General features: G+C 46.7%; 1 protein-coding gene across 1 annotated transcript in view; it reads right to left on the bottom strand.

Annotated features, from left to right (window-relative positions):
* LOC121271154 (cAMP-specific 3',5'-cyclic phosphodiesterase 4A-like) overlaps positions 1 to 18,753 on the bottom strand; it is a 559,215-nt gene extending 540,462 nt beyond the window's left edge. Inside the window, exon 1 of the mRNA XM_041176914.1 lies at positions 17,387 to 18,753. Within this exon, the coding sequence (XP_041032848.1) occupies positions 17,387 to 17,649 (263 nt within the window). The 5' untranslated portion in view covers positions 17,650 to 18,753. The remainder of the gene's footprint in view (positions 1 to 17,386) is intronic.
* Between the last annotated feature and the right edge of the window lie 478 nt (positions 18,754 to 19,231).

Genomic DNA, 19,231 nt, shown 5'->3' with positions numbered 1-19,231 from the left:
AGGAGAATCTGGAGGCACCCTCCCTGAAGTCCCACCACATCGCTCACCCACACTCTCCACCAGCGCAGAGAAACACACTTCGGTGGGACCTAGCTTTAGAGTAGCCCCGGGATCGCAATCTGGTGAGCACGTCGCACTGTCTGATTCACTGCAGGCGGTGGCAGGGCTTCCCAGGCGTCCGGCACTCAAAGTACTTCTGGAGGCCAGAAATTTGCTGAGTCTGAGTCAGATGATGAGCCTCTGGACTTTGTCATGTCACAGTTGTTGGAGCTGCAAAGGCAAGTTCGGGAACAACAGGAAAGGGTGTCCGCTGCACTCCTCAGATTGCAAGGCACAATGGTGTCTGTCCACCTTCAGGCTGAGGTGATAGCGCCGGCATGTCAACACACTGAGGTCAACACTGGTAGGATGGCGGCTGCCATGGAGACCTTGGTCCCAGGACTTTGGTCCGGCACTGCTGCGCAGGCTCAACTCCATCGCTGATGCCATAGTTGACCTCCAACAGTGTGTATACAAGAGGGCAAGAGGGGTAACGGGCAGCTTGATCTCACTCCAGCTACCCCTGCTCCTCAAGGAGTCAGCCCCATGGCCCGCGGGCACTCATAGGGAGGAAGATCCGCAGGTGCACACTCCAGCTCCATCCATCCAAGTGACTCTGAGAGTGTCCGGCCTATCCAACTTCCCTCTTCCTGTAACCTCAGCAACTCTAGCTCCACAGGCCGAGGAGGGTGCCACAGCATTCAGCAGGACCCTGAAACCAGGCTGGGGCCCTCCAGGTCTCAGCCCTCCAGAGGACGCCCACCAAAGTCATCATAGACAGGGTGTCGCAGTCAGCAGGCTGCCTCCACCTCTGCTGTGGATGTCCAGGGAGCATCAAGACATAGTGGCAGGGTTAGGACAGTTAAGGGGAATTAGTTGCAGTCTGGGCACGGGTGTTAGTCACTTGTAGGTAATGTTCACTATTGTCAATAAACTCCCAAGAATGTCTCTCTGCCTATGGCTCCTTGTTCTGATGAGCAGTGTCATCACTCAGATGTGAAACCTTTCTGCACAAGATAAAGGATGGTGGCTCAGTCCAAGGCCTCTTCCCTGTGCTCTGTGCAGCCTTCAGACCAAAGTGATGGTCCTGGAGACATTATTGATGCCTGCATCTCGGCGGTGCTTGTCATTTGCTGCCAGAATGTAGTGGGCAGGCGTCACAGAATTCTCTGATTCTCTCAGTGTGCTCTTAGCACCGTTATGGGGGGCTGGTCTCCATCTCTCTTCAGCATCTGTGACCAGAAGAGCTCAGGTACTGAAGGTGGGTAAAGCATCTTATGCTTCTAAAGTTTCATGGCTGCGTCTCTACGATATGACCCTAAACATAGAGCGCAAGTGGGCTTGCCCTTGGCTAGACATTCTCAGGGACTTTTGAAGATTTATTGAGTGTCCTCAATGTATGTCGTCATCATCTTCCCGCAATCGAGCAACTATTATGGCCACCACCGCCTCCCCATGATAGGAGCATTCTCACAGAGGGTATCTGCGCTGCCATCAGCCAGACTGGAGTCACCCGTTCACAAATGCGATGTGAGGAACTATGGGGTCGCCTTTTTTAAAAAAAATAATTCATGGAATGTAAGCATCACTGGCAAGGCCAGCATTTATTGCCCATCCCTAATTGCCCTGTTTAGATAGTATTTAAGAGTCAACCACATTGCTGTGGGTCTGGAGTCACATATAGGCCAGACCAGGTAAGGACAGCAGATTTCCTTCCCTAAAGGGCATCAATGAACCAGTTGGGTTTTTACAACATTCAGCAATGATTCACAGTCATCATTAGACTTTTAATTCAAATTTTTGATTGGATTCAAATTCCACCATCTGCTGCAGCAGGATTTGAACCCAGATCCCTAGAACATTAGCACTAGATTACTAGTCCAGTGACAATGCCACTACACCATCGCCTCCAAGAGAATCCCCAGAGTTTGACCCAGTGACAGTGAAGGAACGGCGATATATTTCCAAGTCAGGACAGTGAGTGACTTGGAGGGGAACTTCCTGTCTATCTGCTGCCCTTGTGCTTCTAGATGGTAGTGGTCATGGGTTTGGAAGGTGCTGTCTAAGGAGACTTGATGAATTCCTGCAGTGCATCTTGTAGATGGTACACACTGATGCCATTTTGCATCAGTGATGGAGGGAGTGAATGTTTGTGGATGTGGTGCCAATCAAGTGGGCTGCTTTGTCCTGGATGGTGTCAAGCTTCTTGAGTATGGTGGGAGCTGCACTCATCCAGGCAAGTGGGTAGTATTCCATCACACTCCTGACTTGTGCCTTGTAAATGGTGGACAGGCTTTGGGAGTCAGGAGGTGAGTTACTCGTAGCAGGATTCCTAGCCTCTGACCTGCTCTTGCAGCCACAATATTTATATGGCTAACCCAGTTCAGTTTCTGGCCAATGGTAACCCCCGGGATGTTGATAGTGGGGGATTCAGTGATGGTAATGCCATTGAACATCAAGGAGCAAAGGTTGAATTCTCTCTTGTTGGAGATGGTCATTATCTGACACTTGTGTGGCACGAATGTTACTTGCCACTTGTCAGCCCAAGCCTGGATATTGGCTACATTTGGGCATGGACTGCTTCAGTATGTGAGGAGTCGCGAAAGGTGCTGAACATTGTGCAGTCATCAGCGAACATTCCCACTTCTGACCTTATGATGGAAAGAAGGTCATTGATGAAGCAGCTGAAGATGATTGGGCCAAGGACACTACCCTGAGGAGCTCCAGCAGTGATGTCCTGGAGCTGAGACGACTGACCTCCAACAACAACAACCACAACCACACTGCATGTCATCTTCACCCTCCACAAATCTAGCAGCTATGAGGCCCATCCGAGCACAACTGCCTCATCTGGGCAGTGTGAGGGCCTCATCCCTGACATTGTCACCTCCAAGGACCTCCTCAGCCTCATCTCCATCGGTATCCTCCTCATCGGAGGAGACATGCAGTTCCTCCATCTCCTCCTCAGCCAGCTTATCACCCCATTGGAGCACCAGGTTGTAAAGGGATCAGCAGACGATGATGATGTGTGACATCCTCTGTGGACTATATTGCAGGGCTCCACCAGACCGGACTAAACACTGGAACCTCATCTTCAACATTGTGATGGTTTGCTCCACCAAGGTGTGAACTGCAGCATGAGCCTCTTATTCTGTCACTCTGCTGTAGTCTGAGGCTGCTGCACGGGTGTCATCAGCCACAGTCTCTGCGGGTTGCCCTTGTCCCCAAAGAGCCATCTCTGCAGCTTCTGTGAAGCCTGGAAAACTCCAGGGATCTGTGACCAACTGGGGATGTAGGAGTCGTGCATACACCTGGAAACCGTGCGCACACCTGCAGGATGCAGTTCTGGTGGTCGTACACCAGCTGCACATTCAGTGAATGGAAGCCCTTGCAGTTGATGTAGTCCACTGTGTGTTGCGACAGAGATCTGAGTGCCACATGAGTGCAGTCAATCACACCCTACACCTGTGGGAAACCTGATATCTGGGCGAATCCAATCGCTCTTGCATCCTGGCTGTCCTGGTCCCGAGTGAAATGCACAAAGTTGTGCGCCCTCGAGAAGGTGGCATCCGTGACCTCATAGATGTATTTGCGGGTGGAGGCTTGAGAGATCCCACAGAGGTCACTTGTGGAGCCCTGAAAGGAGACACTGGCATAGAAATTGAGCACTGTGCTCACTTTCACAGCCACTGGCAGTGGATGCCCTCCATGTCCCTGTGGCGCCAAATCCTGCAGGAACTGGCAGATATGAGCGACCAGTTCCCTAGACATTCGTAGTCAGCAACACTGCGTCTCGATTATCTGCAGGAATGAAAGGCAGCGTCTATAGACTTTGCATGTCGCTCGGTGCAGGCCTACGATGGCTCGCAGCAGCTCTTGGGCGGCGTGTGCAGGAACCCCACCCGCTCCTTCTTCCTGAGCTTGCTGCTTCTGTCTCTGCACAGCCAGGAGCCTCAGTTGCTCTCTCCTCCGTCCTCTTCGTGCTCTGTAGGCCATCAGGCATACAGTTAGTTCACCAGGCTCCATGATTCTGATGTACTCCTCCTGCAGGATGAAAGAAAGAGACACATGGTTAGTATGTATGTACTAAGAACCTGTCCTGTTAAGTGTGATGGCCTCTTAACGCTTCCCGGACAGTGCTGACCTCCACTTGGATGGCCAGAGATTAGTGCGCTACATGGCTGCCCCGTTAGCTTGAACCACGGGGGAGACTGGTCCAAATGCTGACATTGCAAGAGGCTGTGAGCACCTCCAGCAGTGATTGCTACATGGCCAGCTTTAGCAAGGAGATTGTACAACATGTGCTGTCCAACCACTTTGCAGTCCACCAAAGTGCTCATGAATTTGCAGCCTGTGGTTGGGAGGGTGGGGGGGATCTCTGAAGAACTCGGTGGCACGTTGATGCCTATGCATTGCTTAAGTGAGCAGATAAATTAGGAGCCCAAACCCAATTGTGTCAATGTGGCTGCGCTTGAACTGTCTCAGTTGCAGAGGAAATGGCATTTTCTGCAGGATTCCCGAATGCGTGGCCACTTCCCTTGCCCACCCTTAACCCCCACCCGAATGTTTGTGTGCTACATTCAACAGCAGGGCTGCCCTTAACCACCACATCCACTACCCCCCCACCACTAGTCACCTCAACTGCAAGGCTGCCCTTGCCCCCTGCTCCCCCTCACCATTGAAAGTCAACTCGGAGGCAGGGCGGCACTTTCCCTCCATTCCCCCTCCCCCTCAAAAGTTGCCTCAGAAGCAGGGCGGCATTTGCCCCTCAGCCCCACCCACCCCCCCTCCCCCCCAACCCCACCCCGACCCCTTCCCCCACCCCTGGTGCCCCGAAGCCTGCAAAGCAACAGGCGACCCTGGCGAACTCTGCAGAATGTTGCTGTGCACTCACCTGCAGTTCACCCAAAGTGCAGGCCGTTAGGTGCACGTTGCCTCTGTACTGTTGTGAAATACATCGGCGTGCTTTGCTGCCAACGTGGACGGATGATCTCGCAGGGATGCAGGAGCCTATTGGGATAGCCTGATAATGATATGCTGATGTATTACAATGAGGTTCCCGACGTCCAATGGCGGGAAACGCGGCCCACTGTTGGCTGGCCGAGGGGACAAGCGCGACCTGCCTTCCTGCCGTTGTGAAACCGATCGCGCCACATTATCCACTCACGCTACCGATCACACCTGCCACCAGCGGGCATGGAAAGCTCCGCCCAAAGTCATGTTACTGAGAGCAGAGGGAGCTGTGAAAATACAGTCAGTTAACAGTCACATTAAAGACTTTATTATTCTATCTCTGGTATCACCAGGGCTGAGGGTAAACTGTGCAGACCAGCATTGTTGGAAGCATCACAATAACCTTAGCTGAAGGGTCAGCATAGCACAGACTCTGCAGATACAATTTAAGCACCTCTATCAACAAACTTCTTTGGCACCAGCAGCACTTTGCTACCAAAGGGGCCAAATAATGTCACAAAGGGTTTCAGTGCCAGTGGTACAGGCTTTGGGTTGACCATGTTACAGGACTGCCCCAAAAGGCTCCCTAATTTTAAAGTCAACTCTAAAGCAAACAGAATTTAAGATAAAACGTTAACACCCCCCCGCAAAACCCAACCTCCCCTTCCCCCATGTCCTTCTTTTTAATACTCAGACTATTTGCCGCTACAACTAGTTCTCACAAAACCATCACTGCACTCCAAAAGCTTTTTCCTGTGTGAAGTGTTTCAAATGTTTTGATGGTGTGATGAGGCCTACTTCTGTTTCTCTGAGGGTTGGGGCTTTAACCTTGACTCCCCTTGCTCCAGTGATTGGTGACATTTTTACACAATCTTGGTACACAGCTGGCCATCTACAGTCAAGGATACAGCAAAATGTGTTTGTGTGTTCACACATTAATCTCTCTTGCTTTGCACTGTGCTTTAACTTGTACACTAAAACTTGTAAAATATATATGTCTCGATGACAGGACAACAAAAATAGCAAGTCATCAATAAGACAAACCATTGGAAGCATGAATTCTTTCTACTGAGAAATTGCTTCTGCAGCAACTTTAGTTCAGAGATCTGCTGGCACAATCATCTGACTGTTTCAAAGTGTAAACAGTCAGGAGCACCAATAAAATAAAAAATTACTAGAGACGGTTGGATGAAAATTTCTGGTCTCTGTGGTCTTACTTGAAATAAGTTTAGGGGAACTTTACAGATAGTTTTGAAACAAAAAGGGGCTTCTTCCTACTGCACACAGGCCCATTTGTATCTAACATTGTGCTGCACCTGCCCTGGGAGTATTTTATAGGAGTATAGAGAAAATCTTACTCTTTATCTAACCTGTGTTTTACTTGCCCTGCAATGTAGATGCTGACACTGAGTGCTTGAAATAGAATTATCCTATTGATCCCAACTTTTTAGCATGTGATAGAAGGGAAATGTTCAAGAGGTTTGAAAGTACACCAATTAATACTTGGGGGAAAAATCCAAGTCATTTTCAAACATGCCAATAAGGCAATTTCTTGAACTGTGTAACTGAAAATTTTATCAAGAATTTGTATTGTACTAGGGAAGAAATGGCAGCAAGAGTACATTACAACAATTGATGACATATGACAGTGTGAACAGAAGCCTGGGGGGAAGGGCAGCAAATGGCTGATTAAGGGAGATAGCACCAGAAAGCAATAGCAATCTCTATAAAATCAAGAGATTGACATTCAGCCAGGAGCACTTAACAAGCTGTTACCAATGCAAATCTCTGCAGTTTTAAACCTCAAGATGGAGAGACTTCATTCCAGTGCTGAATTCCTGATAGGTAGAAAATCAGGAGCTAGAATATCAGCCCCCCTTCCCCCCCAGTGAATAACTCAACTCTACCTGTTCCCTGGAGCAGATGCTACTACTGACTTAATTTCCCAATTTGAGGACATTGGTCCAATTGGTCAGGTTAGCACAACCGAGGTTCAACAATGACCAATCAGCAGTGAACAGTTAAAAAAAGAAAACATGAATTGCAGATATGTGCAGCAGTCTTTCAATATTTGGAAAAGTAAGGACAAGTTAATATTTCAAGACAGTTATGTTGAAGGGTCTCCAACTGAAGAAATAACCTGTCTTCTCCCCTTCAGATGTGGAGCACCTGCTGTTTTAATGATTGTAATGATACTGTTATCCACTTGGTAGCTCTTTTGCTCAAAATGCTAGAGACCAATCCCTTAAAATGAACTGAGACCCCTGGTAGGAGCCATCCATCCATTGAATGGATTGTTCCAGATGCTTAGCCACAGTTCACACTGGAGGGGATCTGCCCCAATAAGTGGTATGTATATTGTTATGTATCAGGTAGGCTGCAAAATATCATCCCCCCCAACCCCCCGCCTTGTGTAAGTGATTCAGAATTCTCAATACAGGGCTTTACATTATCCTTTCTTTTTGCACGTGTGCAATAAATGGGCTCGCTGATCGTCACTTACAGCAGCTCATACATCATCACTCACTACTTTAAACATGCATTAAGTGGAACTACTTGATGATCAGACTATGTTTCATCCCACTGGATGTGGACTATACTTCAGGGATCTCCAGGCTGGAGTGTCTTATAGAACACATCTACCTAAAGACGTACCTAGTCAGAACATGTGGGATCAGGGAATAAATAGCACAATGGATAGCAAGCTGACTACAAAACAGAAAACAGAGAGTAGGGGTTAAAGACCCCTAAAGACTAGCAGAAGGTGGGAAGTGGTGTTTGACAAGGATAGGTGCTGGGACCGCTGTAGTTCACAGTTTATATAAACCATTTGGACTCAGTAATCAGAAGTACAATATAAAATTTGCAGATGACACCAAATTGGGAGGGGGCACGGGAGGAGGGTGTAGCCAAGATCACCAATAGAGAGAAGGCTGTGTGACAAAACACAGGAAGGCATTATTAACTTGCTGCATTGGTGTGTAATTAGCAAATAAGCTTCAATATAGATGTGTGAGATGATAAAGGAAGAATAAGGAGGCTACATGCACCTTAGAAAATAAGTGTCTCAAAGGAGTAGGGGAAAAGAGTTTTTTTCTTTTTATAGAGGGTTTTTTTTATATGTATACGTATATATGGAACAAAACAAAATGTGTAAACAAAATTCAAACAGATCCATTGCAGCGGCAATACGAGTTCCAAGTGGAAAAATAGATAACAATAATGACAATTTGTACTTATATAGCACCTTTAACCTAATAAAACATCTCAAGATGCTTGACACTAGTGTTATAACAAAACAATAATGATGGATTCTCCTGTTGCTTCGGCGGATCAGTGTTCAGTAAGGAGACTGAATCTTCACAATCCAAGTTGGTGTCATCTCACAAGTGATTTGAAAATATTACAAATGAATTCACTGTTGGAGGGGTGGGTGAAAGCACTGGCTTTGCATTGTGCTTGATTGTCCTGTAGGGGACTGACTCTGTTCACCTCAAATGCTGAGATTGTTTGGTGACAGAGACTTCTCCATTTGGACCTGCCAGGTGTTTTTTCCCCCCAAAAAGTGGAGTTCAACTTACAAGCTCAGAGACTGGTTTTCACAATGTCTTTGTATCTGAGTTTGGAATGCCTATGGTGCAGGCTCCAATGCTCAGCTGGCTGTAGAATACAACATTTGGTATGCAGGTGTCACCCATGAGGGCCACATGGCCAAACTGGCAAAGCTGAGTTCTGATGAGCATGCTCTCACTATCAGGAATGCGGCATCGTGCAAGGGGTGGAATTTTCCGTGCCCGCTGGCGGGATAGGTGGTGTGAGTGGACAATGTGGCGCGATTGGTTTCAATGTGGCGGGAAGGCAGGTCACAATTGTCCACTTGGCCAGCCAACGGCGGGCTGCATTTCCTGCCATTGGACGTCAGGAACCTCATTGTAATACATCAGCATATCATTATCAGGCCATCCCCGCCAGACTCCTGCATCCCCACTGGATCGTACATCCGCATCAGCGGGAAAGCACGCCGATGTATTTCACAACAATACAGAGATGACATGGCACATGACGGCCTACACTTTGGGTGAACTGGAGGTGAGTGAACAGCAACATTCTGCAGAGCTTGCCTGGGTCGCCTGTTGCTTTGCAAGCTTTTGGGGCATTGGTGGGGGGGGGTTGGGGTTAAGTGCAGCCCTGCCTCTGAGGTAACGTGTGAGGGTGAGGAGGAGCAGGGGGCAGGTGCAGTCTTGCCGTTGAGGGGGCTTGTGAGGGGAGGGCAAATGCAGCCCGGTCTCTGAAGACTGCTGGCGCAGGGTGGGGGGCAAGGGCAGCTCTGCTGTTGAATGTAGCACACAAGCATTCAGGGTGGGGGGGTAAGGGTGGGCAAGGGAAGTGGCCAAGCATTCGGGAAACTGGTAGAAAATGACCATTCCTCTGCAACTGAGACAGTTCAGGCGCAGCCACATTGATACAATTGGGTTTGGGCTCCTAACTTATCTGCTCACTCAAGCAATACATAGACATCAAAGTGCCTCTGAGTTCTCACGAGCGCAACCCCCCCCCCCCCCTCAACCCCCAACCTTCTCCCCCCCCCCTACCACAGGCTGCAAATTCATGAGCACTTTAGTGGACTGCAGAGTGGTTGGACAGCACACGTTGTACAATCTCCTTGCTAAAGCTGACCATGTAGCAATCACTGCTGGAGGTGCTCACAGCCTCTTGCAATGTCAGCATCCCGGTTTGGACCAGTCTTCCCCCATAGTTCAAGCTAACCAGGCAGCCATGCAGCGCACTAATCTCTGGCCATCCAAGTGGGGGTCAGCACTCTCTGGGAAGCGTTAAGAGGCCATCACACTTAACAGGACAGGTTCTTGGTACATACATACTAACCACGTGTCTCTTTCTTTCATCCTACAGGAGGAGTACATCAGGATCATGGAGCCTGGTGAACTAACTGTATGCCTGATGGCCTACAGTGCGCGAAGAACATGGAGGAGAGAGCAACTGAGGCTCCTGGCTGCGCAGAGACAGAAGCAGCAAGCTCAAGAAGAAGGGGCGGGTGGGGTTCCTGCACACGCCGCCCAAGAGCCACATCGAATTGTCACAGGCTGGCGCCTAGCAACAACCAGGGTCTACTGACGTTGCCTTTCATTCCTGCAGATGATCAAGCCTCCAGCCACAAATACATCCATGAGGTCTCAGATGCCATCTTTGCGAGGGCACACAACTTTGTGCATTTCACATTGTGTGAGTGAGTCCAGAACTAAGGGGATACTGTTTTAAAATTAGGGGTCGCCCTTTTAGGACAGAAATGAGGAGAAATTGTTTCTCTCAGAAGGTTGTGCGACTTTTGAACTCTCTGCCTCAGAAGGTGGTGGAAGCGGGGTCATTGAATATTTTTAAGGCAATGATAGATAGATTCTTGGTAGGCAAAGGAATCAAAGGTTATCAGGGGTAGATGGGAATGTGGAAACTGAACCACAAGAAGATCAGCCACAATCTTATTGAATGATGGAGCAGGCTCAAGGGGCCAAATGGTCTACTACAGTTCCTATTTCTTATGTTCTTATGAAGAGGGGAGCCGGATGGGCTGGACACTCTCAAAGTCACCTGGATGGGTGGACCTGCAGTGCTTCTTCTCTATGGGTGTCTGTGGGCCCCAGGCTGACTCCTTGAGGAGCAGGGGTAGCTGGAGTGAGATCAAGTACACACTTTGGAGGCCAACTATGGCTTCAGTGATGGAGTTGAGTGCGCGCAGCAATGCAGGAGTGAAGTCCTGGACCAAGGTATCCATAGCTGCCGCCGTCTTAACAGTGTTGACCTCGGTGCGTTGGCATGTCGGCGCTATCACCTCAGACTGAAAGCTGACGGACTCCTCCACTGTGCCTTGCAATCTGAGGAGTGCAGCAGACATCCCTTCCTATGAGTGTGTGCATTGAGAGCGATGAAAAGAGTGACTTACTCTGGCGAAATGGAGGAGATCATTCACCCTCTTGCAGCACTGGGGGCTGTCCTCTTCTGAAGGGTGTTGGCGCTGCTACCACCACCTCCCAAGCTGGATTGGTCACCTTGCTGCCCATCCTGCGGCCAGCATGGGGGTACAGGACATCCCCGGGGCCCTCCACGGTATCCAGCGGTTGCTCGAGGGAGCCGTCATTAAACCAGGAAGGGGGTGCTACAGTCTTCTTGCCTTTGGGGGGCCATGTCTCCTGGGCAGCAGTGGTGAGCTGGAACAATGAGCACTGTGCTTGCGGCTGGCCTTTAAACACGGTGCCCGGCATGATGCAATGGCAGGGTGATGGCGGGCGGGCGAATGAGGAGCCTGCCCACCATGGAAACGGCGCATTTCCTGGGAGTGCATAAATAATGAAGTGGGCTCGGGATGATACGACGTCACAACCAGCCAAGGCTGTCGGCGGGCAGCACACCATTTTACCCACCCGCTGCCGCATTTAGTGCAAATTTGGGAAAATTCCGCCCAAAGACTTCACTGTTAGCGATTTTGTCCTGCCAATTCATGTCACAGATAGAGCTTAAGCAGCAAAGGTGTAATTCATTCAGTGAATCTATACAACACTGGGAGATTGTACATGTCTCACAAAAATATATAAGTAAAGTGTGAACCACTGCCTAGTTGATCTTTGTTTTCAGACAAACTCCATTATCTCTCAAAATTCTGTGAGTCAGCCTGACAAAAGCTGAGCTTGGTTTTGCCAGGCGATGAGCGATTTTATCACCCAGTGTGGAGAGGATGCACCCAAGATAGCAGAACTTCTGAAATCCAAAATCCAGTAGTCACAATCAATAACGCACACCACAAAATAATAATGCTATTATTATTTATGATGCAATCTATAGCACCATCATTTCAAATAACAGTGGGTGTTCCATAGAATCACAGGAACTAAATTCAAAGTAAAATACAATTTACCGCCCCTCGCATATCTACATTCTGAACACGCATAGGGGTGATAATTTCTACCCAAGTAAGTACTAACACTTCAGCTACCTAACTGTAAAATCAGCGAAAAAAAATCAGACCCTTGCTCCACTGACAGTAAATCTGATCAATATCAGTCCCTCCCTGTACTAGCTGAGAATCTGACTAAAATCAGTCCCTCCCTATACGGTCTGAGAATCTGATTGAAATCAGTCCCTCCCTGTACTATCTGAGAATCTGATTGAAATCAGTCCCTTCCTGTACAATCAGAGAATCCCTCCCTATTCTGTCTGAAAATCTGATTAAAATCAGTCCCTCACTATAATGTTTGAGAATCTGATTGAAATCAATCCCTCCCTGTACAGTTTGAGAATCTGATTAAAATCTGTCCCTCCCTGTACTGTCTGAGAATCTGACTAAAATCAGCCAGTTGTATTAAGATTTTGATTAAATCTTGCAGACTCTCTCCCTATACTGTCTAATAATCTGATTAACACCAGTCCCTCGCTGTACTGTCTGAGAATCTGAATTAAAATCAGTCCCTCCTTCTACTGTCTGAGAACCTGAATTAAAATCAGTCCCTCCCTCTACTGTCTGTGAATCTGTTTAAAATCAGTCCCTCTCTGTAGTGTCTGAGAGTCCAATTAATATCAGTCCCTCCCTCTACTGTCTAAAATCCCAATTACAATCAGTCCCTCCATGTACTGTCTGAGAATCAAATTAAAATCAGTCATCCCCTCTAATGACTTAGAATCTGATTAAAATCAGTCCCTCCCTGTACTGTCTGTAAATCTGATTAAGATCAGTCCCTCTCTATACTTTCTGGGAATCTGATTAAAATCAGTCCCTCCCTCTACTGTCTGAGAATCAAATTAAAATAAGTCCTCCCCTCCACAGTCTGGACATCTGACTAAAATCAGTCCCTCCCTGAATGCCTGTGAATCTTGATTAAAATCAATCCCTCCCTGTACTGTCTGAGAATCTTTTAATCATCAGTCCGTTGTTATGTGTAAGATTCTGATTACAGTCTCTTCCTATACTGTCAAATAATCTGAATAACACCAGTCCCTCGCTATACTGTGAGAATTTGAATTAAAATCAGTCCCTCCTTCTACTGTCTGAGAATGAACCAAAATCAGCCCCTCCATATATTGTCTGAGAACCTGAATTGAAGCCAGTCACTCTGCCATGAAAATATAATAATTCTCTTAATATTATTGTGATTTATTGTTAAAATTGGTTAATATTGGGGTTTGGATAGTTTCCCTGTTTATGTGTGTGTGGGGGATTTAATTGAATTGGAGACAGCTGGTCTGGAAGCTTTGAGTCATCAACAAGAAGCTAGGTTTGAAAATGCTAAATATGTAAACATGGCTGAAGTTTTAGAATATGAGGAAAATTAGCATTTATAGATAAACCAGAGTAGTTTGAATTTCAGAGAGATGGTAAGATGTTACACTGAGCCAGAAGAAGGTAAGCCAAACAGTGTGTTTATTTTTCCCAAAGGTTATTGATAATATAAGCACTGTGAGAAGATTTATATTATGAGAAAGGTAAAGTTCTAAAATTAGTCCCTCTCTCTAGTGCCTGAGAATAAATTTAAAATCAGTCTCTCCTGTAATGTCTGAGAATCTGATTCAAATCACCCCTCCCTGTACTATCTGAGAATCTGTTTAAATCAGACCCTCCCTTCACTGTCCGAGAATCTGTTTAAAATCAGACCCTCCCTGTACTATCTGAGGATCTGATTAAAATTAGTCCCTCCTTGTACTGTCTAAGAATCTGATTAAAATCAGTCCCTCCCGTATAATGAAAATCTGATTAAAATCAGTCCCTCCCTGTATTGTCTGAGAATTTGAAGTAAAATCAGTCCCCCCTCTACTGATATCTGATTAAAATTAAGTCTCTCACTGTACTGTTTTTGAATCTGATTAAAATAAGCATGCCATGACGAATGGCTTTTCCTCCTTATTCCTTTGGGCTACATATATTGATCATAGAAGTATTCAGGTTGTGGTGCTGTTTCTGGTGCTAGCGATTTAGTGTCCAATCCTAAAGCTGCATGTCAGTGAGTGTCAGACTCAGTCTGCTTGACTCTGAGGCAAACAATGGCCAGTTGGTATGATTATGAATGACAATTAGGACTTGTGGATCAATAACTACATGGAAGCCATTGACTCCAGGTCAGAAGATGAAAAACTGAGAGGGGGTGTTGATAATGGTGGTTTCAGGCGAGAATAACGTTACTTTGACATTACTAAATTGCTGGGGTGTAAATAATCCCAGTAAATTCATGATCTATATCATCCTGTTTGCAATAGGGAGCTCTTTTGGCATTGCCAATTGAAACTACAGCTCTCTCACAGAAAGAAAATTATTCCAGCATTAGTGGCCCTCTAATAGAGTGACTCCTACAGCACAGATAGGAAATACAGAGCAGTAAAAAGTGTTGACAGCAGAATAATAGCATTAATTAAGTGTAATAAGATGGTCTCCCACAGCAATACACACAGTAAGTCATTGATTATATAAGGCAATGGGAATATGGTTTTGGGGGTATTAGGTATTGGGGGAGTTGCAGAATCTGGGGAGCGAGGGGTTGAGGGAAAAGGGGAAATCTAAGGAGGAAGATGCTGTTGTCCATTATTGGGGGCTGTTAGAATCTGATAGTATTGGGGAAAACAGGATCTAACATCATTTGGAAAATGGGACCCAAGGTACCACTGGCATCTGTCAAACTGTTGGGCTCCATATCCATGCATTCCCAGATATCACCCCAGCTTCAGCCAGTTCGGAATTTTCCTTTGAGCACTGAAATATATATGCACTGTTTGTTGGAAATAATGAACAAAAAAATCATGAACCGAGACGTGTGATTTCCTAATATGTAACCCTTATTAGTGAGTTAGCTAACAGTCTTTAAAAAGAACAAAAATTATCCCATAAAATACTCAAAGGTCATCCTATATGTAATTTCTGGGTTAAAACCCAATGAACAATTCTGGAGAGATTTTTAACCTGAATAATTAAAACCAATGACTGACTGAAAAAACATAATTCTAATCATCAATAAAAGCAGTAACAGCTGATATTTCTGGGAATAGTTTCCTCACACACTAGCTGTTTCTATTCACATCTTACTTCAGTTTTTCTGTGAGAAATCCGTAACAGGGAAGCAAAATTAGTGATATGTTCTACAAATTCATCTTGCCTGAAATAAAAGTTTTCACCATACAATCTCCAGTCTCTTTCGAAGTTTTTGGTAGAAGCAAAGAAAATGGCAAATCCTCACAGCATGAGGGCACTCCATTTATCATTCAGCTCCTGTTCAAAATGTAGACAGATGACTGAAAGCCTTCCCAACAGTTGGGGCTGAGACATAAAATATCCAGTCAAAGCCCAGGTCTTTCAGATAGGCTAAGGCCCTCAATAAAAACTTTAACAAAATCATTGAAAGACACAAAAGACGATTCAATGATAAATTAAATCATATTATTATGTAGTATGTTTTTTTTATTTAAGCCCTCATTTTGGAAATTAGAAATTTCAGTTAATGAGAAAATAAAACTAGATTCAAAATATTCAGACTTAAGTTGACAAATCTGCTCCGGAACCTGGTGTTGAGTGCGGAACTGGCTGTCATTTTAATCGCATCATGTCACTGGGTGCTGATGTGTTAATGTTGGAAAATCCAAAGGCAATGTTGACATGGACTTTTAACTAGAAAGATGACCATTTTAAAAATCTATAGTTATTGAAGATCTTGAATACAATTATGACAGCTTCCTAAGAATCTGGGAGACTCACTAAAAAAAACCACACAAACAACTTCCCCAATGGATCAGTTGATAATGGCATCATGTACCAGCGCTGTACAGACCAGGGTCTCCAGGTTTGATTTCGACTCTGCTGACCTCAGCCACATGTGGCCTTGAGGGCCTGAGTTAGGAAGAGAAAGTTCAGGTGTGTGGATATAAGATGAGGTCAGGATAGGGCTCAGAATTGATATCAACACTCACTATCTCTCTTCACAAATGAATAGTGGGCACTTGGGATATACCAGAGGCTTCCTATGCCACAGCCTAAGTCAGCACTTTCAGGAGAGGAAACAAAACAATTGAAAACGAGTGGAATCATTAATTTTTTAAAAATACAAGCAGTGGTAAGCAGATTTGGTACATTTGCTCTGGAGACATGGGCATTTGGTATTGCATAGGGAGTGCGTTTTGTCACTGCTGTTATGGCAGTTCATGCAAGTGACGTAATAGCACTTTCACATTTAAATATCATCAAAATCACATCCATAAACAAGAAGTGAAAATAGCTGCAATTCTCCAGACACTGCACCCACACCACAGACTCTGCTCTCGCTGTCCAGACACTGCCCCTACTACTTAGAAACTTTCCAAAATGGGCAGACACTTTCCCCAGTATGCAGACACTGCTCCCACTGCCCAGACACTCACCCCCAATATACAGACATTGCTCCCACTGCCCAGACACTCACCCCCAATATGCAGACACTGCTCCCACTGCCCAGAGACTTTCCCCAACATACAGACACTGCTCCCACTGCCCAGACACTTTCCCCAATATACAGACACTGCTCCCACTGCCCAGACACTCACCCCCAGTATGCAGACACTGCTCCCACTGCCCAGACACTCACCCCCAATAAGCAGACACTGCCCCCACTGTCCAGACATAGCCCCCAATAAGCAGACACTGCTCCCACTGCCCTGACACTTTCTCCAACATACAGACACTGCTCCCACTGCCCAGACACTTTCCCCAACATACAGACACTGCTCCCATTGCCCAGACACTCACCCCAATAAGCAGACACTGCTCCCACTGCCCACTTTCCCCAACATACAGACACTGCTCCCATTGCCCAGACACACCCCAATAAGCAGACACTGCTCCCATTGCCCAGACACTCACCCCCAATATGCAGACACTGCTCCCAATGCCCAGACACTTTCCCCAACATACAGACACTGCTCCCATTGCCCAGACACTCACCCCCAGTATGCAGACACTGCTCCCATTGCCCAGACACTCACCCCCAATATGTAGACACTGCTCCCAATGCCCAGACACTTTCCCCAACATACAGACACTGCTCCCACTGCCCAGTCACCGCACCACTAGGTATTTCCCACATTCCTCAGGCACTATTCCCACTGGACAAACACCAACTTCAACACTCCCATATTCTAACATTGAACCCAACATTTTATGAAGCAGTTCGAAAAAACTTCGATAAACTTTAAAAACGTGTCCATTTTACTGAGAATAATTATAATATATTCAGCGCCAATTCTGAGGTTTTAGCAGCACAAACATCTCAATAGAAACATCCAAATCACTTGTGTCAATTGAATGGAAACCAATTACGCCCTGGGTTGTTGGATGAATTCTTTGATTGTTGAGTAGTTAAATGAAGTCAATTCCTACCGTCTGGGAGTTCCTTGAAAGGAGGACGGCCAGGACATGCGGGATTTATTCAGCCCGGGTCTGTCACCTGTATCCACGGCGTTGGACCGTTCCATCTGCCGATGTACATGTCGGTCTGTATCCGAGTAGCCACGCTGTTTGATTTTAATGGGAGTTCGGGGCTGCCTCCAAAGGTGTTGAGGGGGTTTGAGGGTGTTCTGCCCCTCTCTAGGGACAGGAAGGGACAGCGAAAGGCTCTTCTTGGAGCAGGGAGGAGGATCCATCGTCCAAGGTGGGGAGGCTGATCTGAATGTGAGGGGCAGCACAGACGCTGACTTTAATGACGAGAAGCTCTGTACTTCCTGCTGACCCCCGCACCGACCCAGCACGGCTCCAGCAGAACTTCCTTCACCTCTGGGCTCAGGACCCAAACCTCCGAGCTGAGATCACTGAGCAAGACGCTCCATCTCGCCAGATCCGAATTATCCTCACGATGCCGGGTTCCAGGCTGATCTGCTCGTAACCACCAGCTAAAGCTCTGAGGGGGCGGCTGCAGGTGACTCCCTCCCTGCTTGCTGTCTTGCGATAACTCAGTTCCATCCAGGAGAATCACATCTTACTTGGGTTCCCTCCTGGACTCAGTCTTTTCTAACGTGGTCTATGCGGCTGTATTCTCTATTCCAGCGAGTTCATTTGGATTAATTCGGTGCTTCCACGCGCACTTTCTTCATTTAGATTCTCTCGGTTGATTTTGGGACTTTTCCTCCCTGTCTAATTCCACCCGGGGAATTTTCCCTGCAGCTTTAAAATAACGTGGTTTAAGCAGTTTATGTCACGTACGAAACCCACTGTTATTCAAGTCATTTTGGTCGCCTCTTTTCCTCTACTGTGCACCTTCTATTTTTGATTCCGCCTCAATCAGCAGCGATTCCTTTTCTGCTGCACTCCCATTTGCCTGGTTTATTTTGCTCTGATAGATGTCTGGCGGATCGTGTTTAAACGCCTTTCGGTGTCTTGCCCATTCTCACGCTGGCTCTGACCCTCTCCTGCATGGGCATCCGAGGCTGCAGTCGGTGCCCGTGTCTCTAAATCGCTAATAAACTTCTCCCCTTTCCCCATCAGCACCGTGTTCCAGACTCATCATTGCTCTGTCGTTCTGCTTCTATTTTTATTTCGCTTTTATAAAATCCGCCTCTCCCCGTCCCACGTATTTCCACCAAACTTACAGATGCAGTTCTAATTGTGTTCGCTTTTGCCGCAGCTCTTGCTGCCTTGCCGCTTTCTCTGCCTGTTGTCAGCCCTGGATTATTGTTCAGCCCTCTCTATACTGCACAGTTCAGGCTTTCTCCAAAGCTCTTTCTACCCCTCAGTCCTTCCTTTGCAGCTTCTTTGCTTCTCTCGCTCACACACTGAAGATCAGTATCTTTTTTTTTGCTTTAAGAAATACTCGCGAGCGCTCTCTGGCACCGAGACACACAAACCACAGTTTAATTCATAGCAATATCTCAGAAAGCTGCTTCTATCATCTCTCCATCCACTTCTGTCCCGCTGTATTTTGCGTTTCTATCTATAGTTTCATCTATTTGTCTCTATTTCCGCGCGGCTCTGCCTGTTTCCTTTCAGTCTATCGGCTTCTTTATAATCCACATATTTAAATTGACAAGCCAGGTGGAGGCTCAATATCACACATGAGGTTGTTTTGTTTTTTATTAAGCCCAGGGAAGAGTTGGGTGAGGTATTCCCTCCTCAGAGTGCTCTCGCTTTCCCTATATTAAAGGACACAGCAGAACACGGGATAACACTTTCTTCAGACACCCTTTTAAGCGTCCTCTTCCCACCAGCAGGAGACCCTCTCAATGGCTGGAC

This window comes from Carcharodon carcharias, chromosome 30, assembly GCF_017639515.1.
Source record: "Carcharodon carcharias isolate sCarCar2 chromosome 30, sCarCar2.pri, whole genome shotgun sequence".
Lineage (NCBI taxonomy): Eukaryota > Metazoa > Chordata > Chondrichthyes > Lamniformes > Lamnidae > Carcharodon > Carcharodon carcharias.
Note: the sequence above shows the minus strand (reverse complement) of the source record. Positions and strands in the feature narration are given on the sequence as shown.